Source organism: Anoplopoma fimbria, chromosome 11 (genome assembly GCF_027596085.1).
Source record: "Anoplopoma fimbria isolate UVic2021 breed Golden Eagle Sablefish chromosome 11, Afim_UVic_2022, whole genome shotgun sequence".
Lineage (NCBI taxonomy): Eukaryota > Metazoa > Chordata > Actinopteri > Perciformes > Anoplopomatidae > Anoplopoma > Anoplopoma fimbria.
In genome coordinates this window covers 13,260,795-13,285,800 of record NC_072459.1, presented here as the reverse complement: position 1 = coordinate 13,285,800, position 25,006 = coordinate 13,260,795, and the positions used below count along the sequence as shown (strand labels likewise).

The window sequence follows — 25,006 nt, the reverse complement described above, 5'->3', positions numbered from 1 at the left end:
TGAATTTGAAAGGATTTTTATTCGTCTGGTCTAGATGCCAAGGATAATCAAGTTATGAAATGATCATACATAATGTGCTGGCACAGGTTTGATAACAGAAGAGAAGTAAAACAACATAAATGTTAAGACAACTTCTATGAAATGAATGTGAGACTTACCACCTTAACCTAAAAAGACATAGGTAGAACCTGAAACTAAATATCAAACGCTCCATCTAATGCAAACTAAATAAATACACCTCTGGGAAACGTGGGGATTTCTAGGGGAGAATTGCACAGAATCAAAATATAGTGTTTAACTACCACATACTACTCTTTACAAACACATAAATACAAACATCCACTAATTCCATTTGCACTCCTCCACACTCACTTCTAATCAATCGTCTTGTTTCCTGAATGCGGCCCTTCACATTTTTTTCCGACATCTGAATCTCATTCAAACAACACATTTGTTGGAGGCAGTCAGTGTTTTGAAAGAGGACAGCTGCACCACGGCAGCTGCTGTAGTGCTAAAGACTTCCAAAAGAGGGGAAGAAGACCAGTTTCCAAAAAGGTTTTGCGGTTATATTGACATGATCATAAGCAACTGCAGGGTCAAGTGTTTTTCCTAACAGCATGGATACACTGCCAAACAAAGTGTTTTACAATGGCGTCTTACATTCCCCCAGTTATAAATGAAGGAGTCTCTAGAGACTGTGGAGAAAAAATAGGGCTCTTAAAGTCCAAAATTATCCTTCAACAAGAAACCTTCTGTTTATATGCAGGGGCACAAAAACAGGGAATCATATAATAGGAAACAGACTCCCAGTGACCTAAAGGATTTATTAATCCCTAGACAAAAGGTTTAAGCAATTTTCAGTTATTTGACAATTTGTTTTCATTCTCTTACACTCATTTCCATCTCAAACATACATCTCAGTAATGCTTAAGCAGCAGGCTAGCTTATTCGTAGCTTACAAAGGTCAACTTACTTTTTACAAATCATTGTCAAAAAAATCTAAGTGATCAGCATTCAGTATATATTAAATCAGCATTGATTATCATTTTCACACATAGCTGTATCCAAGAAAATAATAAACATGGTAAAGCCCTCCTTCATGTTTCCAGTATTGTTTTTCAAGATAAGCTAAGATAACATTTCAATTCATCACAGGTTGAAAATGAGAAAGCAAGTTAAGAGGAAAATGTCTCATGAATTGAATTCTTCTTTCAGCTTCTCAAAGGCTGTAGCGATTTGTCCAGCAAAAACATGTCAAAATTGTATAAAAAAAACATCCAGATGTCTACAGCTGAAGGAGTTGGAAATGAGTGGAATGCGCAAATCATGGGGGCACAGACAGTTTCTAGGTGAGCAGGCCAAGGACAACCACAGTAGCCACCACCAGTGCAGCCCACAGAGGAACCACCTACTATGCTTTTTTTTTTTCTGGTCCTGACAAAAACAGTGAAAACACCCTTGAATGGAATGAGTGGTAAGTGTGTGCCCTACATTCATATGAGAGCAGCATTACCTGCCATTCATTTTCAGCTAGGATCTCCAGAACTGAGAGCTGAGCCCCTAGTCTGACTAGAGTGGAGAGAGGGTGAGCTCTGGAAGAAGAAGAATAATAATAAGAAGAAGAAAAGGCAGCAAAAGGAAAAAGCAAGCAAAAGTGAGAGGGGCCGGAACTACTCTGGCCCAAAATACTGTGTGGGCAAAGGCAGTGTGGCTGTCCCCTCTTTTTCTTATCTAAGAGTTGCAAAAACTGACTCCAGGGGCCGGGCAGGGTAAGGCAAGACATGAGGAGGCAGGGTGCAAGGGAAAGAGAAATCTTCGTCCCAACAGGATCAGTCGCATTACATTTTACAATCTAGGTAGAATCAGAAGCCCTCAGGAGAAAAACTACATTGGCTGAATGAGTGAGTGAGTGGAGTAGAGTTAACTGAATTGTTCTCAGGGTCCAGGTTGAAAACTGGCCAAAAGCCTAAAAATCAGCCATGCTGTCCACTGCTAGTTAGCTGGATTTTGCACAATCTCAGGTGCCTCATTGGCCAAAACAGAGGACAAAAGGAGCAAGTCAAGCTGGGAGCTGGTTCCCTGAATGATAACATCTGTACCCATCTTCACCCAGCTCTCTGACATTATTTGGGGGTGCCAAGCTTCTTGGGAGTTCCTGGGCGCTTTTGCCAAAAGTGACCAGGGATGGTGAAGGCGTCAACACTCATGGACATAGTTTTGGACGGGATGGCAGTGAACTGTTTGCGGTCAGAGCTGTACTTGTAAATGGACTCAACCATCTCAGGTGCAATAATCCGAGGGCCAATACCAGTGAGCCGTACCATCTCCTCAGTTTCAGGGTTCATGGTGTAAACTGCTCTGAACTGGCAGCTGGTATCTCTGAAGAGGATGAGGAAGTGGTTGGCCATGCTCGCCTCCATTTCCTGAAGAAGGAAATAAAAACACAAGGTGAGTACAGTAGAAATCACAGTCACTTATAGCCTAGATAGGGTGGACCTTTTTTGTTGGACTCTGACACAACAGGATGGTTTACCTCTACAATCTTGTTTTTCTGTGGTTCATTGACCTTGCCGGCCAGGCAGCAGCGGGTGATGGCATTATGGATGATGAACTTGTTGGACTTAAAGCTAGGCTCCTTGTACAGCTTTGGTCCTGCAAGACATAGCATTACTCAATGTTATTAAGGCAACAAAACAATGCTTACTGAATTTATTTTCATAGTCAAGTTTAGTTCAAAACATGTCACTGACCTGTATATTCTGGGATCGAGGCAGGGGAGGAAATAGTGGAGCCATTCTCCCAGTCCTTCTCTCCATTGTGAGCACTCACTCGTCTCGGTGACATGAGCCTGGAGGGAGAGTGTGAATGACTAGAGGGAGTCAAAAAGAAAAAAGTTTTGTGAGAAAGGTCAATTATAGGCTGTGTGTACATGGTATTTGTTACATGCACCTTTGCCCCTGACAACACTGATAACAGCTACCACTATTAAATAACACACAGAGAGAGAGAGAGAGAGAGAGAGAGAGAGAGAGAGAGAGAGAGAGAGAGAGAGAGAGAGAGAATACCTACTATACTAATATTATTTTATGCTTATGTATTAGGTTATTTACAGACATATTTTGATAGATTATCAATAATAATATGTGTATTATCAACAAACATATCGGATGTTATCCTTGTTCATTTGACTACACTGAATCATAGTGTATCTCATGTAATGATGTACATTTTCTAATGATATATTGCACAGCTCGACATTATTATGTGAAATTTATTAAAAAGGTGTAAAAGACATTTTTTTAATTCTTTGGGACTTAAATTAATCGTGTTGTAAAACTACACTGAACACTGATTAAGGCTATATTTTGTGCCTCCCACTGAAAATAAAAGTAATTGTCACTTTTCAGGTTACCTGGGAGACTTCCTGACAGTCAGGCCTCCAGAGTCATTAGCCATGGAGGACAGGTTCATGGTTGAGCGGGAGTACACCTTTGTGCCTAAAAGGAAGAAAAATAAAGAATTTTGAGTAACCAAATACATTTATTTGTGTGTGTGTGTGTGTGTGTGTGTGTGTGTGTGTGTGTGTGTGTGTGTGTGTGTGTGTGTGTGTGTGTGTGTGTGTGTGTGTGTGTGTGTGTGTGTGTGTGTGTGTGAACTGAGACCAAGGTGGGTAAAGAAGATCAGAACTATTTACCGATGAAACCCCTGACAGGGCTACGAGAGATGACGGAGTCGTCTCTGAACCCAGCCTTGGGTCTCTGCTTCTTGACACCTCGAACCGTGGTGGGTTTCTGCCTCAGCACTTTGTCCAAGTCTTCCATGATCTTCAGCTGATGTCTCCTCTCATACTCCTGCCGAGTGAAGTCTCCTCTGCGCTGAGGAGTCCCCTCGACCGGTGGGGTGCGTGATGCTGGAGGGGTGCCTGGAGTCTGGGGTCTGTCCTCACTCTTGTTGCCCCAGCCTTCGATGATCATCCACTGAGGCTTGCTAAAAGAACAGGAAGATACTGTGTTTACTTCAAATATGTGACACAGATATCGCTTAACCACTGATAACTAGAATAATTGCCTTGTTTGTGGACTTGTGTGCCACATTTGAAGAAATTCTGTGGATGTTATGTTCAAGAGAATGAGACGTATATACGGACAGCGCAAAAAAATGCCTCTGGCCATGGCTGTTGCTGGTGAGAAGGCATAAACACATAACTGGTGGCAAATCAAACAAATGATGGCAACAATTTGTTTAATTCAATAAACACAGGCCAATAAATCAGTACATCAAAATCGATTATATGCTCAAAAATTGGGCTACATTAATGGCCAAACATGACCAATCTTAATGTAAGATATTATATGCTACAGTCTTCGTTTAGGATTGATTACAGGTATTTGGATCAAAAAAAAAAAAAAAAAAAAAAAATGTCTCACTTTAATTCTTTTTCTTTTTCCTGCTCAAGTTTGCGTCTTTTCATCTCCTCTGCTCTCTTCTGCTGTTTCTCCAGCAAAGCTGCTCTTCGCTGGGCCATCTCATCTTCTGGTCGCTTCTTGTCATCCTAATACAGAAATAAATAAAAAAAGGCATGAAAGCATTGACCTTACAAACACAATATTTTTAGAAAAAAAATGCATACAGTAATAAAAATTCCCTACCTTGAAAAAGAAACCAACCCCTCCCCTCGCCTCTGGCTCCATCCGTTCACTCATTGAGTCGGACAAAGCGTCTGGTACTTGGTCGTCCTCCTCTCCATCTCCTTGCAGAGCAGACAGCGAGATCTCTATCAGGCTACTGCGTTTGCCATTCAACATCCCTACAGTGGCATCGCTCTCGAAGGAGCACTCTGACGGGGCACCAGAGCTGCAGCCCCCATCTGCATGCCTTTCCTTGTTTGCCAAAAGACCATGTGAGGGCCCGGCCTCCAAGTCCATGCTAAATATACTATGATCATCGTTGGAGCCTACCTCTGACATTGTGTCATCAGGAACGGGAGTGCGGGTAGGAGTTGGTATAGGGGTCATTGCTGGCGTGGGGACAGGGGTTGGACCAGATGAGCGCAGCTCATCTAGGTTGTCAGAGTCACCAAGGGAGAATGAGGACAAAGCCTGGTCTTGAGTTTGCCAAGGAGTGAAACGACGACGGTGGGAGATGTGGTCCACGTTTTGAGGTGCGGTCATAACCCTCGATATGTTGGGAACCTTAACATCCAAGGAACGGCTGTGTTTGGGGCTTTTGGGGGGCACAGATTGGGCTCTACGGTGGACTTTAGGGGATTTAGGAGGAGTAGTGTGGTTTATGAGTCTGTGGGATGGAGATGGAGAGGAGGAGGCTGAATTGAAATCTCGGGTGGTTTCCCGCGACAGGCGTAAGGGGGCTGGGGTGGAGGTTTTAGGGCTGGAACCTACAGCTTTATTCTTGACTAGGTGGTTCTGCTGCTCAGTCAGCCGCTGCATGTCACCTTGTAGAGAGGTAAGAGCTGCAGTCAGCTTGGATACGGCATTGTTATAGTCCCCTAGTGGAGCTACCATTTTCTCACCATGAGTCCCGGAGCCCTTCTCTCCTGGTGTACCCGTCTTTTCTTTGGAGTGACTGACCTGTTTGTTGAACTGTCCTACTTTGACATTTACGTCAACCTCCACTGAGGGGCGCTGTTCATGTTGTTCTTGCTGCTCTTCCTCTTCCATTCGAGCAAGCCTTTCTTCAAGTGTCAAGCGAGAGAGTTCTTCTTCTGTGGATGAGGTGCTGATCTGGCCATCCCCTCCTTCCCCCTCCCCTTCGTCGTCACGCTGCTCCTTCTTTAACTGCAGAAAGGCACTCTTCCCCAGTCTTTGTCGATGCTTTGCAAAAATGGCCTCAATGCGTTTCTTCTGGGCTTCTATAGCCTTGCGCTTTTCTCCAAGCCGGGTTTCGAGCTCAGACATCTCATTGTTGAGTTGAGGGCTCTTGCTGGGGCTTTCTTCAGACTTTTGCCCCCATGTGGTCGTCTGAGAAGAAGGAGAGGGGTCGCTGGCTTTAGGAGAATCCGTAATCTGTTTCTTTTTGCGTTCTGCAAAGCTGGTCATCTTCACACCACTATCGGACACCTCTCTGCCATGGCCTCTAGCAGAGTGTGAACCAGCAGCTGGTGTGTTTGGAGTGGACTGGGCTTTAGGCAGGTCCTCTGATGCATCAGAGTCTACACTGCCATCTCTCAAGACAGAGTCGTCATCTCGAGAACATTCAGAGGTGTTTCTGATGCGAGTGGGCTCCTTGGACTCTCCTGTGGGCCGGTACATCATTCCTGAGCGTGTAGGGGCAGAGCAGCTGATGGGTGCTAAGTTGTTATGTCTGGAACTCGCAGGGTCATCAGGGGAGTGGAGGTAGAAGCCATCAGGAGCACCATCAGGGTGTAAACGAGGCTCCATCTTGCTCTCGTTGTGGATAATTTGGAGAGCCTCTTCAATGGTAGGCAGCTCCCCCGTTTCACTCGCCACGAGGCCGTTCTCCTCTGCTAACTTTGGAACACTAGGAGCCTGGGTGGCCCAAGAAGCTCTTTGTGGACCGTTGGAGCCAGGGGGTTTGCTCAGAAAATGGCTGAGGTCTTCAGGAGGGGTGTAGGGCACCCGGGTCATATTTTGGCCTGGTGGGTTGAGCTGGTCGGAGCTCACAGAGCGGGTTATCACAGGGTTGCCCATCACAATGTCCACATCACTGTCTAGGCCGAAAGGAATGCTGAAGGATACGGCTGACATGGGGCGGCTAAGAAAAAAAAATAAGCGTGTTTAAGTACAATAAAAACAAATAAAACAAGACTGTTTTAATGGTATCAAATATACGAGTTCTACCTGAGAGGTTTTTTGCTCCATGTCTTTCCAACTCCTTCTATATGAGACATTGAGGTAGACTGAGTCAAAGATCCTGAGTACAATGGGGGATACACAGACACGTAAAGGCATGCACACCACACAGGGATGCACAAATCAAGCAATACACCAATTAAAAAGGAAAATAAGACTATTATACAACACGAAAAACAACTAAAAAGACAAACAAGGATTGAGGGAAATAGGTGAACCAGATTGTAAAATGGTAGAAACATATACTGTAGCTTGATGTAATGATGACAGGACACTGTTTGATCTTACCTGACGCAGGAGAGGAGATGGGTAGGAAAGGCTTCTTGAAGATAGAAGGTGACGTACTGTAAGGCAGAGAAACAATCTTTTAGTTCAAACAAATGCATCATCCAAAGAATATGCCTGACAACTAAAAGTGCAAAATCATAGTCACACAGCTTTTGTACCTGCTACCGCTCAAGCTACTGGGTATTACTGGTGTGGATCCATCTACCAAAAAAAAAATAACTCCATAAGACGTCACAAATACTCATAAATTATCCTACTGATAGGATTACACAGTATTACACAGGACCACAAAAACTGCCGACACTTACCCAACGTGTCTATTGGCTGAACAAATTCTGGCCTTCGTACTTCAAACCAGCTAAGCAGTTCTGCTAGGAAGCTCAGCAAATTGAGCTACAAAAATCAAACAGAATAAATCAGGCATTCAGAAGACAATATTTTTTTTTAAATATCTCAATCAGTAGATTAAGGATGAGGAGTTTGAATGCAAGTACCTGAAGCTCCTGTGGGGAGTATAGCATGTCCTCCAGTGCCAAGTGACAGCAGCTCTTCAGACAGCTGTCACAGAACTCATGGATGAACTGCAGGTTGTAAAGGCAGTCTGCTACAGACATCGACTCCTTCATGCAAACGTCTTACAGAGAGAGGAAAAAAGTGTTACACTGACAGATGCATATTAAGAAGTAAAAAGCTGTCCAAGGTTACAATGTTTGTTGGTACCTTCAAGTCTTAGCAGGCCAGGGCAATAGTAATGTATGACTGCAGCAACAGCACAACCACTGGACAGGTCTTTTACTTCATTCACCACTGGAAAGATGGGCTTTTGTTTGGACTGCATTTTATCCTTCCTGTAGCGGAGCTAACAAAAACAACACACAAACAAGTCAATCAAATACTGCAGTGCGAGATTAATGGTGATTTATTAATGTTTATAAGTAAAATATTTGACATATTAGTCGTGGTTAAAAACATCATCAAAGTCAGGGTTTTCCAAACATGGTTTGATGTGCTAAAGTCTATCCACACTGTGACACATAACAAAACAATGTTGAAACAGATTTGCAGTATGAATGCAATAAAATAAAACAAATAAAGGTCATGCAAATGTGTTCAAGAGAGAGCTATAGTGAACAAATGACAGATGCAATGTGAGTGACTAAATCAGGGCAGAGAGAAAGAAGGTTTTGTCAGGAGAAAGTGGGACACATGAGAATCTCAAAAGGCAAGAGAGGGGGAAAAAGGTTGCAGGTGCAACAGTTAACTTCAGTACATAAACAAACAGCTCACTGTCTGCAGGGACCAGCTGACTAGAAGCTGGTCTCTGTTAACCCCCATAGACATTCACACACAAACACGCACCTCTGTTGCACTGAGAACCAGAGGAACCGGTTATACATATTGGCAGTTTCAAGGCCTGCTAGAGTAACAATTGTGATTCATGCACCACGCGTGTGTCAACAAACAGTGCCCTGCCCTATTGACATTAATCCTGTGACGTGCACTTTAATTCAGAATTGGATGTGATGCACACTAGCATTCTCACACCAGCGTATGGAGGGAAAAAAAACACACCTGACCATCAGGTATTTGCTGATAAATTTGATGAAGACACTGGATGGGTGGAGGGACAGGGGGAAGGAGCAGAGGAAAGGAAGGAACTTACAGGAACAAGTTTCCAGTACCAGCGAGTAGGACACTGTCAGAAAGGAGGAGGGACAGGAAATAGAGAAAGACAAGGAAATGGAGAACAGGAGCACAAGGAGAGGTATTACACCTAAAGTGGAAAAACTAGACAAACTAGAGAAAGGGTTGTGATGACGATACTTTCTTGTAATGACAAGACAACCTTGTTGACAAAGCAATAACGCTACACTTAGTTTTATTGTGTCAACCAATACTGGCAGGGCTTGTAGCATACCAATGGATAAAGGCCTACAAATGTAGCAGAACCAACAATGTGAGCTTAATCCACAGTACTTTGGGTGCCTTTTTATAGCACTGCATAATCCTTGACAGATTATCATGTGTGTCTGGTTATAATGATGTGTGACAAGAAAAAAAAATACACTGGATGTGTAATGCAATACTCACAGAGGGTTGAACAGGTTGGGGCTCTGTAATTGCCTGAGACGTGTCATTCTGGGCTCCTTCGGTACGTTCTCTTAACTTCTGGTTTAACTGAGAGCATGCCAAGAAGAAGAAAAATTGGTTAACACGCATATATCACAGGTCTACAGTATACTGTGACTTATCACCTTTGTAAGACACAGTGGTTTGAACTTTTATAGCATCCGTATTTCTGTAGCTAAACAGACACTGGATCATCTACAACAGAGGTTTTCAGAAGATACAATTCTGAACAAGTATTTTTTTGGAACGAATACAATAAAGATGTGTGTTTGAGACAAGCATTGTTTCTCTCTGGCTTTTTCCTTACCCCATTAACCCAATGAAGCAGAGCATCCTCCCAGTTGGAGGCTCCACCCTGTAGCTCGGCAGAACCACATGTCTTCACCGCAGTCACCGTCTCCATAGCTCCCATGGCCATCAAGGCGTCTATCACTGCCAGGTGAGCACTCTGCACCAATCACATGGGAGAAGGAAAAGACAGATTCAATCAATTACAGCTAACCCAATAATGCTGGACACTGACACTTTTACTGCTCTAGCAGGGCACTGCTTACTGCTGAGCAGAGATCACATCTTACTGATGCAGCGTGGCCATTATTTACCGGCAGCATCCTCCAGATGTCACCAGAAGCAAACTGTGAGTCAGCAGAAACACTTAAAAGAGTTTTCAGCAAGACAAACACACACATCAGTAGTTGTTGGTGAACTTTGGACCTATGTTTGTACAATCATCAAGTCTTTAAATAAGCAATGGACCCGTAATATGATAACATGTGTGTCCTAGGACTGTCATTCCTCAGCTGCTTTATCTTTATTTGCCTTCTCTACAGTGTGCCACCCTTTTCTTTTGCGCAGTGAAATATTACTGTATGACTCATGTGCAACAGACTCCAGGATGAGGTTTTGTAACTAGATTACCAGGAAGCACAACAATGAATTCTCGATAATAAAACAGGTGTTCCATGTCTTTTTTTTGCAGTTATAGCATATGAATCGGTTTCTATTAGACAACGTCATATATATAAAGTCTAATCAAGATATTGTTTTTTTACACAAAAATACAACAATCAAACTTAATAAATGTAATTTAACATATTTGACATCGCCAAGCATTTGTATCCAATAGACATAAGTTTATTTCATTATAGATAAGAGGACATCAAAGAGCCCTTTCTAATGGCTAGAGCCCATTAAAATGCACCATCATCATCGTCAGCTCAGTTAGACAGAGCGCCTTAGCTCTATAAACCTGTTAGCTCATTAGAAGTTCTGCTGGGTTTGTGTCACAGATCAGCAACCAACAGTTCTATTTATGTCTGGCTTCGACATTGTTGTCAATGAATCGGATATTTGAACCTTTAAAGTACCTTAAATTCATAGAGGGGGTTTTGCCTGATCAAGCACCCCTTTCATTTGTCCAATTTTTAGCTTTTGCAATTATTAAGATAATCACAGTAGCTGGTAAACAAAGTTCTTTTTAGTTTTAGAACGCCTCAACAGAACAGGTCAACAGCTTATTAACAAATCAGGACTAGAAAGACTGGAGGGAAATCATTAATGGTGAGTTTTTGCTATTAACAACTTCTTAATATATAGTTAAGATATTTAACACATGATCCTTCTGTTTTTGTCTATCAGCTAATTGCAACAAGCACTTTGTTATTATAATAAATTCTGGCCAACAGAGAGTTCAAGCAGGTTGAAAACAACACATTCCTGTCATGGGGCCACTCCTTCAATCTCCAACCTTCAGTTTTGAGCCTAATCTGTGCCAATCAGTGCCTGTTCCCTTTAACTACTTACAAATTCCACTTTAGAGGCCAGACATTCTTTTTCTAACCTCTTACGTTGCCCCAGTTGGGCGCTGGTGGCAGTACAGCTGTGTGCATGAGCCCCGTCTGCATGTCTGCCTACTCAACCCTGATGTAAAGTGCTGACCTGGGCAGACCCGGTGCTGTGGCAGGCAGGGCAGGCTATGCCAGCAAAGGCTTGTCATATAGCATTGGTCTGAGCTCTCTGGATGTGCTGCAGTCGGTCACTACTGGCGTGCCCTCCAAACACTGTTGCCACAATGAGGGCTGCTGCTTGTGTGTCTAGGGCATGACTTGTCTGTTAAGTTGAAATGTCTGCAGTACAGAAGGGGACAAATGTCCAGCTACAGGGAGAGGGGCTTCTCAGAGCTAGCCACAATCTGACATAGAACATTAAACATGGTAGGGACTGGCACATATTCAATAAAATCATATATCAACTTTCATTGATGTCGTAAATATATTTTATTATCTTTTTTTTTTTGTATTATTCTGTAGTCCAAAATCTGAATCCTGAGCAAATTTAAGATACTGTTGTGGATGTGTGGAGAGTTCTTTCTGATGCAAACAGACAAAACACTGTTGTGGTTTTGCGTGCATTGGACATAAATTATATATAATTGACAAAAAATTTGAAGCGTTTATGCCTTTTACCAGGGTCTTTGTTAGTGGTGGGTTTATACTGGGCAGCAGTATATTGACCTGTGTTTCTGCATTTCTAATATTCGGGAGGGGCAAAACATTAGATAACATTTCTTGATATAATGCATTCCAGCTCAACAGAACATGTAGCTTAACGAATAACAAAACTCAACATTATTTTCTCTGTAAAGGTAGGACTTAGAACAAAATAAATGTGCTGCTGCTAAATTATGCGAGTAGCTGTGTTTCAAACACTCAAAGTGATTTAATGTAGTCACATATTTTTGCATTCAGCCACAAGGTGTAATCATAGGTTGGAGCTATTGTCACAGTGTGAAAGGAGACAGGACGACAGAGAGAGAGAAAAAAAGGAAACGAACAAGAAAGAATGACAGAAACAGTGAAAGTGACCAACGCTGTTGTCATACTGTACAATAGTATTTCAGAGGAGGGAGTAGAGGGTAATTCATGACAAAGTGCAGAATGAAACGGGAAGAAGGGGGGTTGCTAGTGGATTTCCCGCTGCAGACCCAGGAGAGCTCGCTAAGCTAAATCACAAGTCTCCCTAATGAGAGGGGAGAGAGGAGCAACTCATGAACACCGAGCATAGAGCCTGCCAGATCACCATAACAACCAACCAGCTGACCCACAATGCATCTCAACACAAGCCTGACCGCAGCATTGCTCCGTGCCCCATGGCTTAGCACCGGCTCTCTGCTTTGAAAAATCCACCCAGCTAACAGTTAGCACCCCTAAAACTAATGTAACAGAGAGAGGAAAAAGTAATACCCCATCAATTAACCCCATGGACATACAATCTTTATCCATGTGTCATTTCTCTATTTGCTTGCATAATCATGTCAACAACCACAACTACAAAGAAGGAAAATGCTTATTGCAGATCATTAAGTCAGATTATGATGATGGCAAAATCTGATTATGTCTGAAATATGACTTAACCCCATCCCCCCTTCCCAGCCTAGTGCCTACTGAGGGGGGAGAACAACAGGGGATCAGCCAGGTCTAGGACCCAGCAGGGGATCTTAGACAAGAGGTTCTCTCAAAGCACATTGTTATATGCACACCTATATGTATAAGAACTGTATGCTTAAACAAGGAAAACCAGTCTAGAAAAGCTTTACACAAAACTTGTTTAACCTACGGTAGTTGCGTTTAATTGCTACTCCACATTAGCTTCTAATCAGTGAAGGCCCAAAGCAGAACAACTGTTGTAAAATGATGGAAAGCATTTCTGATAGTCTGCCACTTCTATATTCAACTAAGCTCCTGACTGATGCTCACTTGACCAGAAACCTGCCAACACAGCAGTATGATTTAAGACAAAGTGTGTGTGTGCGTGTGTCTATCCAAAACCAACAAGGGAACGGGAAGAGGGTTAGCTGCATTATAGCTACATGACTTACTTTATCACTGTGGGAACAAATGCTTAACCCCATCTCTAGTGTAAACAAGATCAGCATGTTTGAAATTGATAATAATGATTATATTCTACTGTTTCAACAAACAACAAATTAGTTTGAAGTTGCGAGACAGGGTTGGTGCAATGGTGGTTATCTATGGAGATTCAACCAATCGTGGATGATGACGTTCAGTCTGCATGGGAGATTATCTCTAATCTGGGCTGGGCCACCACCAGAAGGACAGTTACCAGTAGGGCATACACACACACACACACACACACACACACACACACACACACACACACACACACACACACACACACACACACACACACACACACACACACACACACACACACACACACACACACACACACACACACACACACACACACACACACACACACACACACACATACACACACATATATATCAAGTAGGGGATGGAAAGAGCTGGAGGTCTCACTGCTTAGCCCCAAGGTTGTGCCATCTACAAAGCTCCACTTTTATGAAACCCCCAGCCTGTAAAGAAACTGATGCCATCTTGTGTACCTATATTTTCTCAATGTTTAACGTTTGTGAGGTTTTGTGGATACTATTACAAGATCATGTCAATGATATATAACATACAATCCCTAAAATGAATGTCAGTACCTTGTTTACAGACCATGTCCATGGTGCATGGGGTTTACAAGACTCCATCACTTAATCTGAACTAAATCCTGAATTGTGTCTAATAACACAAGATTCTTTATATAAATCAATAATATGTATTTATGTTACAAACTTTGACTTTTAGACCATCATATATTATATATATATATATATATATATATATATATATATATATATATATATATATATATATATATATATATATATATATATATATATATATATATATATATATATATATATATATATATATTATATAATATAGTGGTAGAAACAGCATACAAAAAAAACAAGATAAAAACAAAATTAATGCAATTTGCCTTCCTTTCTGACCTTATTTTGTCAAATTAATTAATTTTAGAGGTGACCTCATTCCTCATTTCTCATATTATTACAATTCAGAGGAGATGGGACTCAACTACTTCTTGTCCCAGATCACGCGGCTCACACCAATCTTCTTCGTAAATATTTTTGAATCTAACTATTTGCTAAAAGGAATTTCAAGGTCTAGAAGCGGGGACAAACAGCAAAAGCTTCTTCATCATGTAGCAGAAGCGTACAGCTTGATGCGTCTGTTTTTGCCCTACTTTGATAAGCGCACCGACTGTATAGTTTTATATAGAGTGGGTCATTGGAGCTCTGCACCGATGCTGTTGCAGCAACCCAAGCCAGTACGAGCGTCTCTATGGGTTAGAGTTAGCCTACATCCCTGGATTTATACATGAGATAAATTTCATAATTACTGGAAATAAACAACAAATATGTCATACGTGTCATGTATCAATAACAAAGTGAAAAGTCATCAACAATGAAAGGCTTGGCAGATTAACTGGCAGTAATATTAACTTGTCAGCGAACAAGGATGATTCAACATACTTTTCCGTACATGCACTACATCTTATCCTCTGGTTTGACACGGATGTTTGAAGATTTAATATACAGCAATGTTGCAGCAGATTGCTGCTGCTCCAAAGCCGTTTCCTGGCCAAGACCCACATTGATGCTCCATCCTTCTAATGCTGCTGCAGCGTGACCCATTTTCCTAGCCTGCTACACTGTAGCTACAGTGCCAGTCAGAGGCAGACAAGCTCAGAGAGGAGCCCAGGGCCAAGCAGCGACTGGAAGGCATATAAACCAAAGCATCAAAAAAAGGCAATGCAGCATTAACAATTCCAGCCAAAATACGAGTTTAAAGGCTAGGCTTGACAGCTGAGATGGTCCATGGTCTGGCCTGAAAGCATCACCCAGAGCTGAGTTGCATTCAAGCAGACCGACAGATTCATGCACACACAGAGTACAGCAACATCCTGCGTGAACGAGATCTAGTGTGTCATCAGCCCATCATTGCAGGTGCTGTAATGATGATGATGTAGTCTACAACCAACAATTTTCATGCTAGCATTTAAAAATAAAAGTTTTCCATTGAATGCCTTGTTGGTGCTACGGTATGAAATGGCACATCTGTCAGTGCAGGTGGTTATTGACAGAAATCCTACAAGGGTGTACAGACCTTTGGTACTTGGACTATATGACCTTACATTCAAAGCATAAAGGAGGACGCATGTTACATGCTTTAGGCTGATGATTGAAGGGATATTATCAAATGACTTAACCAATGGACAATATCAGCTCTGAAAATTACTGTAATGGATGGCAATCGATTGAAATAGATACTGAGACTTACACTGTAAGATAATGACTTGTGGAAATAGAGGTAGGTACAGGATAAAGCAAAACACTTGGTAATAATAAATAGAGAGGAAATCCCCCATTAAAGCAACCTTCTCCACTCTGTCCTTACAAAGCCGTTTCCTGTGCGGTGTCTTTCGTCTTTATCTGTACAAAACAACCACTCTGTCTGGTTCCAAAGTACAACGTTGGGAGTATTTACATTAACTTTTCCGTACTAGTTGCAGCTGTACCACAATAGTACATTAACTAACATGCAAATTCTCATATCATCAGGCTTTACTGCTAATGGTCGTTTTGTTTAGAAAATGTCACAAATGCATGCACACCTTTCCCAGTATACAATTAAGCTAATCATCACCAGCAGTGCCGCAGCTGTAACAGTGGCCAGTAATGAGCGGCGGCGGCGCAAACAGCTTTCACATAAAAACAACACTATCCTCACAGACCTCTGGAGACTCCTCATAAAAACAGCAGCCTGTAAATGCATGAACCGAGATGGCCTGGGGAAATGCAGGAGTATTCCACTTTTTGAGGAGGATAATAATCTGTATAGAGAGGTTTTGTATCATAATTGTGTAGCATTGAGTCATTGTTGTGTCAGCTGTAGGAAAAAAAAAAAAAAAAAGGACTATATGTTCCCTGGGAAGATTTCTAATTTGTAAAATAATCTTAGTTATATTTAGGTTTTTAGGGTGAAGAATTCAGGACTATATTATGTGTGTTAGACAGAGACAGAGACAGAGAGAGAGAGAGAGAGAGAGAGAGAGAGAGAGAGAGAGAGAGAGAGAGAGAGAGAGAGAGACGATCCATAGTCAAGGGCAAAGAGGACAAACCAGTTTCTCTTGATTTAACTCACTGGGCCAGCCCAGAGTATTCTCTCAGCACAGAATCTTAAATTTCACCACAACGGTTTAGCCATTGTCCGGATCTGGAACAGCTATTGAACCTAGACTCTCCCTCCTTCTCACATGGTGAAATCAAAGTAGTCCTCCCCTTGTGCACTATGACTGCCCCTTGTCCTAGCAGCTGGATCCACTCATCCTTTAGGATCAGGTGGGGGCAGCATTGGGGGGGGATGGGTGCAGGATTGATGAGTGGGGTCTTTTTGATGTCCTTTAATCCCTAGAATCAAAGCATTAAAAAGCCCCTATATCAACAACCCCTCCTGCTTTTCTACAGACTCCTGGATAGCAGAGCATCCGGTTTCGCATGAGGATACATTCACTCCCTAAGGCCGTAGACAAACACAAAGCAGTTTCTACCTATTTCTATTTCATTGACTCACTCCCCTCAGACCACTACCGACAACATTGCATGCCAGACTTGCGTGGCGTCATCAGCTATGCGTTTACTGGTCCTATGACCGAACCATAACGTTACCATTTTGATGGGTTTGTGTCGGAGGTCTGCATCGGTCACCGGTGTGTCCTTGTCTTTGGAGACAATGCCTCTCTGGGCGAGGAGCTGCAGCAGGGCGGCGTTGTCTTTGGGCTGTGCCTCGGCGTCGGGGCCCCCCAGTAGAAGGCTGTACGTCCGGCAGTAGAGCTCTGAGGACTGCAGGAGGCGCGTGACTGGCGGTTTGAGGTGCTCCTGCTCATACTGGTCACAGTAGAAGGGGTCACGCAGCTCTACAGGGACACTCTCTACCAAGAGACAAAAACACACAGACACGGTTAGACAAGTTCATTGAGCAGTGGAGGTGGTAGAGAACTGGTTGCAAAATTCAACAAAAGATATGTTGAGGGAGATGTATGGATGCACTTCTGAATGTTTGAAATTGGGAGGAATTTTTTCTCTAATTAGTCGTAAATGATCATCTTGAGCATGTTTATTTGTTAATGGCATGGAAACCTGCTTCCTGCCAGGTTTGCTGGCAGATTAAGACTAAATACCCTTGAGCTATAATCATACGAGTGAGTAGAGCAGAGCAAGCATCAAGGTCAGTGGGGCATGATGAGCTCAGAGGTTGGCATCTGCAGATTACAAGATGCTCTGCCACTTGTTTAGAGACTATGTAAATCTCAGAGGCAGAAATAAACAACCTGATCAAAAAACTAACAGCAAATGAGAAAACTCTGTCTCAACTCAAGGAGGGTGTAGTACAGCAATATGTAGCACTCACTATAAGTAACTAGCTGAAGTTTTTTAAAGAATCTGTTCAAACTGGTCTTTCTGTAAATTAAAAAACAACATACTAAAATGTACGCTAGACACACCCTCTGTGAAACTGGTTTCCCTGCATCCAGAACAAACCAGCACCACAGTCAACAGCCTGTATATCTGTGCAAACATACTGGAATAAGTTTTAAAGGGCCTTCAGGGGAAAAAAGTTGACAAGATGTCTGTCTGAAAAGGAGAAAGGAGAAACCTACGAATGTGCCTAAGAGAAAACAAAGGGGTCATTACAAGGGAGGTGTCACTATTATGCTGTATCATTATAAAGACATGTAGTGGATCCACTGACAACAAACGCCCAGCTTCAAGGATTTGACAATGAGCTGTTCTTTGTCTCTCACTCTCACTCCATGATGACTTTTGTTGTCGGACAATATTGTACGTCATGGAACATGGTCCATTTTGTTGTAAATAAGCTCCTGATTTGCCCACCAAAATGCACACCTTTAGCCTTGTTCCCACGTACCTACATAAAGCATGCTAAAAGGACAAAAACTCTTCCCACGATGACGTATATAAAAAAGAAAGAAAAAATTTCCCCAGAATGCAAAGCAGGATGCAAATGCCACAACTGAGTTAGACGAGAGGGATCGATATGAGCATGATTTCCCTATGAGACAGTCACACCATGAACAATGACTTAGTGTCACAGAAACAAACTTAATAACACAATTTTCCAAAGCTGCACATCAAAAATAGCATCAATCATAAGAGAGCACACACCCAATGTTAAATAACTAATTGAATAGAAGGTAATACAAAGGATGACCAGTTGGCAGCCTTAAGCATTATCAAGCCCAAGCCAGGAATGTGACGCCTCCATAATGATGACATCAATATACCTTCAGGGAAATATTTTGATTAAAAACATAAGTGCCTGAGTGTGTGTGTGTGTGTGTGTGTGTGTGTGTGTGTGTGTGTGTGTGTGTGTGTGTGTGTGTGTGTGTGTGTGTGTGTGTGTGTGTGCACGAACTGGAGCGACAGCCTCTCTGTCACTTCAACAGGTCATGGGGTCAGTGCTTATCTACTATTCTACGTAAGAAGGCAAATGTGGGCAAAGTTTATTAACGCGTTACCACATTATCATGGTGGCTGAGCAGAGAGATCAGTCATTAAAAAAAATGGAGAGGTTTGAGGAAGCATACCGGGGAGATTTTAACCAAGAGACTTAATCCCTACCACCTGCAGGTGTTCTGTACTGCAGCCTCTTACCATCCTGAGTGGGAGGAAAACAAACTGAGAATTGATCTACTGCAGTGCCACATTGTTGTTGTTGTTATTATCATCACAAACCCCCCCCCCAAAAAAAAAAAAAAAAAAACTGAGAAAGACAGCAGCACCACTTCAGTGATGAGCTGGTATGTAAAACTGCCATTAAAAGGTACAGTGGGATTGATGCAGCTTTGCCATCATGAAGGCAACAGTTCAGCCCTGTTTAGCTCCTATCTGTCCTGACCGACATTGCTTGATCGCCTGCTGATATCAGGAGCCATGTTTCCTTCTGCTTCATTTACCGACTTAGCTAGTGTGCTGGCCATGTGACAGAGCAGCATAAACATACCCAAACAAAGGTTGGGGAAAATCAGCCACAGCTTAAACCAAGCTGGATCCTTTGGGGAAACATTTAAGGGGAACAATCAGTATTGGACTGTAGGAAGGTTGTCACAGTAGTAGTTAACATTAAGTAACCCCTTCTATTAATAACCAGGCACAGCAGCTTTCAAAACCTGCTGGATTTGACAATCTAAACTAACAGGCTGCTTACTGGAACCCTGACACGGATGAAATAATTAATAAGAGCCCAGATGTGAGTCAGTGTGCAAGGTCAACATACAGACAGGAGGTTTAAGATCAGCCATACCCAATCCAAGTCATGTTTAGGCATCAGTGCATGCATACCTACCCAAACATAAATCCCACTTAGTGACAATTTTGTTTATAACTATGCCAGTTCTGGAGAACATTTTACAAAATGACTCGCTCAGCGTTAGGTGTTTTGATAAGGCTGTTGCCTGTGACTTCCAAATCCTCCTTGGAGAACTGAGCTATAAACACCCTCATCACGTGGTGGAAAAGATCAAACACAGATGATTATCCATTCTCATACAACAAAGCAGGTCCTGTTTTGTTGACCCAAAATCGAGAGGTAATGAGAGGGGCTATGTTAACAACCTAATCTACACGTGACCACTAGTTCTCAGTGAAATGGTCATGCCAACATAAACACTACAGCTTAGACATCTCAGACAAGACCGGAAGAGATGATGCGTTTGTCAGATGTATACCTCATCTTCCGGCTCGAAGGAATATCTTGCATCATCAGTAAACTTCAACTGCATTGCCACTTCAACTAATGTGACATTTCATTTGTTCCATTCCCTTGGTCAAGCTGAAACGGAAAAATATGCATGCATGTAAATAATGAATGATAAATGTATCAATAAACAATGTCTGTACAGTAAGTGCTCAGAAGGAAGAAGCACACTTCAATCACTACACACGAGGCGTCTCCCATCTCCTTATACATCCACAGGTCAACTTCCCAATAACATGCCGTCCCTTACAGCCGTGTGTATCCTGTACCACATCATCACTGACAGTGCTCTAGTATGACATCAGCTTTAAATTGCATTAAAAAAGGCCCAAATACACAGACGCCATCTTATAGACGGAGATCGTGATTACATTATGGCTGCTTGAGAGAAACAGGACAACAGAGGATGACATAGTGTGCAGGAAGCATCTGCCTTTGGTAAGTGTCCTCAAGTTACACATCAACTACCAACCAAATATTTGTATAATGTTCTGTATTGTATTCCCTGTATGATGTTGTAAATTACTTCTTTAATAAAGTATCACATTATCCCAAAATACACTGCAACTCAGTAACTGTATCAAAGGGGTTAACCCGAGCCTGGTAGAGTTTCAAATAGTAAACCAATAGGACTTACTACATCTTGAGTAAACACTTATTGCAAGGAAACATCCTCCTCAGGTCCTTGTCCCTTGTTGACTCACTGTAGTTACAAAGACTGGGAGAGGATGAGTAATCATTCCTATAGGCTTTGAGGGTGATCCAAGCAGCTTTGTAGCTAGGTGGAGCTAAGATGTTAAAGAAACACATTTTGAAACATGCAGGTAAAAAGGTGGCTTGGTTTCCATGACCGAAAATAAATAAAAATAGGAGAAGACACCAAAGAGTCTCATGACAAAAACCTCTGGGCAATAAGCTGTAAAATAAGTGGGAATTAAGTTAAACGGAATCTGCATATATCCTTCCTTTAAAGAAAACATTTCAGTTTATGTGAACTGGTTGCCTCGAAGCATACAAACTGGTGAATCTAGAGTTTCTGGTCTCATTCCAAAGTGAAGGTACAAATTAGTTTAAGTCAATATTAAATGATTCATCTGTCAAAACAACTACATGGGCAGATAATTCATTTAAACCTTGCCTAACCCCTTTTCTTCACCTCCATGGAAAATATTATACATAAATTACTTGTCAAGGCATTACAAAAGATCAGAAGACACTATTCTCTGTGTCTTGGTACTGAGCAGCCGATATCTACAAGACAAGTCTTAAAATGCATGAAAGCCTCATGAATTAAAGCAGTCTATTGCTAGAGCAAGGCATTGTGGGGATGCTAGATCTCCTTTACTCTCATAAAAGGATGCTTCTGTGTTTCCTTATTTAAAGGAGACAGGGAAATAATTGCAGCAGCTCTTTTCTTAAGCATTTAGAGAAACTGTTAATCTTAGGCACTGTTGTAAATTGATACGTTTACATATTCTTTGCAGATGTTTAACTTTACACCATATGTTTAATAGTGGTGAAGATGAGGCTCACAATCTTCTAGTGGCTGTTTTCTGTGCACTCTTTTTTTTTAATGCTAACATAGGTATTTCAGTACAAACCAAGCTTATAAACAGCTTTCAGATTATCATGATTGCACATGGATTAATTTAAGGGTAACCTATATAAAGACTAGGGCTTAGTTTTGCATCATTCAGCCCTTACAAGTTCCCATTAAAGCTACTGTCCAACCTTAGCATTGCTCTCTCTAAATAAAGGTTATGAGATGGATACAGTGTGCTGTCCATGTGAAAGTCCATTTCGCAGTGTAAAGACTCAGAGATTAAAAATGTCGCCCTATTGTTATCATTACGGTTAATTGACCTGGAAGAGCTGAGGACCAGATGACCCGGTCTGGCTCCTGCTGTGCTATCTGTTGTCCTACCCAGCTGAGTCCTTGGGAAGGGACTAGATGATGTCATCTTGACTTTGCATTTAAAAAAAAAAAAAAAATAGACAAAAGTTGATTAATACGAAACTACACATCAGCACAGTCCCCGTGTTCCTGGAACTCAGAATGGAGAGTGACTTTGACCAGAGGGCGTGGTTGAGGTGCTAAACAGAGCACACAGAAGCTGCAGCAGGCTGTAGTCCTGGACACAAGGCCGGCCTGGGATCGTGTTAAACCCACACCTACGTCTAACCGAAACTGAGTCTGAGATTGAAACCTTGACTAAACTGAGCTTTTATTTACATGCACATCCCCGGACAATGACTGTGCTTTTATTCTATCTGAAATATCCTGCGTCATTTTACTAAACATTAACAAGTACTTCCAAGACAATCATTAAGACTACTTTGTGTGTTTCAAAATGAAAGGAAATGAAAAGGAGCATGCTATATTATGCCTTTTTCCAAAACCGTGCTGTTTCTGGTGTCTTCTTTGAGAGATCTAATCTTTAAGCAGATAGTGCTCTAAAACAAAGAGACTTCTTATCACCTCAGGGTCAGAAGCTGGCACTGTTTCTAATCCTGGTCTCTGGAAACCTGAGGCAAATCTATGTCTCATGATACGTATGATCCACGCAACACAATTATCTACTTTAGGAGGGTGTGTTTTGCATCACAGTGGTTGGCTGGTTTCTCACAAGCCCTTTTTTTTTTATTTTTTTTTTATTTTTAAGGTTTGTTGACTGAGGGAATATAAGAAAACCTCAATGACAAATCGCTCTGGTATTCCTCTCTTTTCACTCAGTGGACAATGAGCTATTTGCACGCAGTTATTTGATCCTGACTATGAACTGTAATAGAAAAACTGGTGTCCACATTGGCTACTCGGGGCTGTCAAAGCAGAGAGAGGAGGGAAGAATGAAAACCCCATCATCTACGCCCCATGTGCTGTGGATGTCTGTGCGGCCGGATTAAAAACATCCCCAGCAGCCTGCAGCTTGTGACTGAGGGGGCTGGCGGCTAGAAATACGGCAACACAAAAAAATGGGGTTAGCGTGATAAGGCCTAGGGAGGAGGCCCCGGTCCCTCTGACTCACACACAGCTTACCTATGAAAATGTGACCACTCATTGAGTGAGAACAAATGACATGTGTCAGAGTCACAAAAATGCGTACCGTACCCTTTCATATGCTGCTCTTTGTGCTGGGAAATCGCTGAGCTATACACACACACAGAGACAGACACACAGAGACAGACACACACACACACTGTCTAGTTTCCCTACATGCATGTGGTGATCGCGACACCGCTGAGCAGAATATAAATATTGCCAGACAATAATAAGGATAGCGGTCTTTACACGACTTCTTCTCTTAATGATAGAGAGACTCGCCAGGCCTGAAACCTACCTGCGCTGCCGTAAGACTTCGCCAGCAGCCAGCCGACACTTGCGCATATTTTTGCTTTAGTACAGTCATACAAATCCAATGGCTTTATGTCTGGGACCACAAAAGTCTTCCTCATGGTAGGAGAGTCCACCATAGCGAGTCTGTTAAAAAAACGTGAAGCGGGTGCTGGCGAGAGAAAAAAAAAAAAAAAAAAAAAAAAAAAGAAACGCAACAATAGTACAAAAATATTCAAGCAATCATTTTTTTTAGCTGACTGTTCCACACGAGCCGGGGCTGGGAATACAGAGTGGGTTAAGGTTTTCAGTCGGGGGGAAATATCCGGCACTGGGCTGCATCCAAGCCAGTTAATGTTGTTGTTGTTTTTTCTCTGTGCGGGTTTGGAGGCGTAATCCCTTTTAAATCATTCCTTACGACCGAGCAAAGCCCCGACCCGCCGGGTTGTTAAGAGGGAAAAAAACGGACTATTCCCCTCGTTTTTTGCCCTTCTTCGTCCGCATTGCTGGGTACTCCGTTCACTGTGCGCAGCTCCACTGAGAGCCGCGGCGATGACTGACTACCAGGTGCTCCACACCGGCATCACTCACTCACCTCGCCGTCCAATAGAAAACGAGCTTGAGCGACGAGGGGCGGGCTCTCCCGGTGTGTGAACACAGACAGCAGGTGGAGGTGAGGTGTGGGGCTTTTTGCTACAGGTTCACCTGATGGGAAACACAATCAGGTGAACGCCTGAAGGGACACCGTTTGACTGGAAACGCCAACCTGCTTAAAGTGACCTAATAATACAAATATAACTGTGACAGAAACTTTATAGATTAAGTATTTTTTATGTATAAACGTACTCAAACCAGTCAATTAATTAAAGTAGCTATGCCACAATGTAAAAATACTCCAAAACAGGTAATGTCCTGAGTTCAAAATGTACATGAGTAAACACAACTGCTAACACCTGTGTGGGTATGCAGGACCTTTATATACATATATAATATACTGATCTAATTGTGCCACATTTTAAAAGTTAATGTTATGTTTTGTATGTAAAAAATCTAAGTAACAATATAGCACTCAGATAAATGTAGTCGAGTAAAAAGTATATGTAATGTATTGCAGTAGAAATATAAAGTAGCATAAATTAGAAATACTCAAGTACCTCAAAATTGTACATATCAACAGTACTAGACTGAATACATTTTGTTGTTTCCCACCTCTTAAGCCGACCTCGTGGTCCATGTACTGCCTGTGTTACCATTAAAAAGTACAATCTCACGTTTTATTTTCTCCCCCTTGAAAGGCGGTAAAATCAGGGTCAACATACACTGCGAAAATGTAGGTCTTTACCTCTGGCTATGACCGTCTCAGATGGATGGCACTGGTTAAACACCATAAAACACCAGCCTTGCTGCAGTGACCTGGGCAAACTCCATCAGCCTTAGGGTTGCTGCTGTAAATGACCCTGACCTCTGCAGACAGAAAACAAAAAGAGAAGCTCTGACCCACGATCACTGGAGCACAACATTATTGATCCTTGGAAAGCTATTTTAATGACTTTGGTTGCTTGTGTATACCAGAAAAATATGACATTAATCACAATGTGTTCTGACAAAAATGTTTGAACCCCTTATTGTTGAGATGCAAACATTTGGAAACCACCATAACTATGACACACCAAGGCCGCTTTTATTCGTAAATGCTT

At 42.1% G+C, this 25,006-nt stretch overlaps 1 protein-coding gene across 2 annotated transcripts; it reads right to left on the bottom strand.

Moving 5' to 3' along the window:
* On the bottom strand, window positions 1-23,715 carry camsap3 (calmodulin regulated spectrin-associated protein family, member 3). Of its 2 annotated transcripts, none has more exons than XM_054607975.1 (17): window positions 23,317-23,715; window positions 16,870-17,132; window positions 9,556-9,696; window positions 9,210-9,296; window positions 7,839-7,977; window positions 7,613-7,752; window positions 7,427-7,511; window positions 7,277-7,319; window positions 7,119-7,174; window positions 6,819-6,891; window positions 4,650-6,732; window positions 4,428-4,552; window positions 3,695-3,987; window positions 3,413-3,497; window positions 2,751-2,869; window positions 2,534-2,652; window positions 1-2,423 (listed from the first exon to the last, which is right to left on the bottom strand). In XM_054607975.1, exons 1-17 carry the CDS (start codon window positions 23,447-23,449, stop codon window positions 2,124-2,126), a joined length of 4,284 nt encoding a protein of 1,427 aa, XP_054463950.1. In that variant the 5' UTR covers window positions 23,450-23,715; the 3' UTR covers window positions 1-2,123. The 2 variants fall into 2 exon arrangements, with proteins under 2 accessions (XP_054463950.1, XP_054463949.1); XM_054607974.1 differs by having other exon boundaries at window positions 6,819-6,855; window positions 23,317-23,504.
* Between the last annotated feature and the right edge of the window lie 1,291 nt (window positions 23,716-25,006).

Excerpts from the sequence above, each read along its gene's own strand:
- camsap3 (XM_054607975.1), bottom strand. The coding sequence starts at position 23,449 with ATGGTGGACTCTCCTACCATGAGGAAGACTTTTGTGGTCCCAGACATA. Across the intron at positions 7,175-7,276 it reads AGTAGCTTGAGCGGTAGCAG|TACGTCACCTTCTATCTTCA; the intron begins GTACAAAAGCTG and ends TCTGCCTTACAG. Across the intron at positions 6,733-6,818 it reads TGGAGCAAAAAACCTCTCAG|CCGCCCCATGTCAGCCGTAT; the intron begins GTAGAACTCGTA and ends TTTTTTTCTTAG.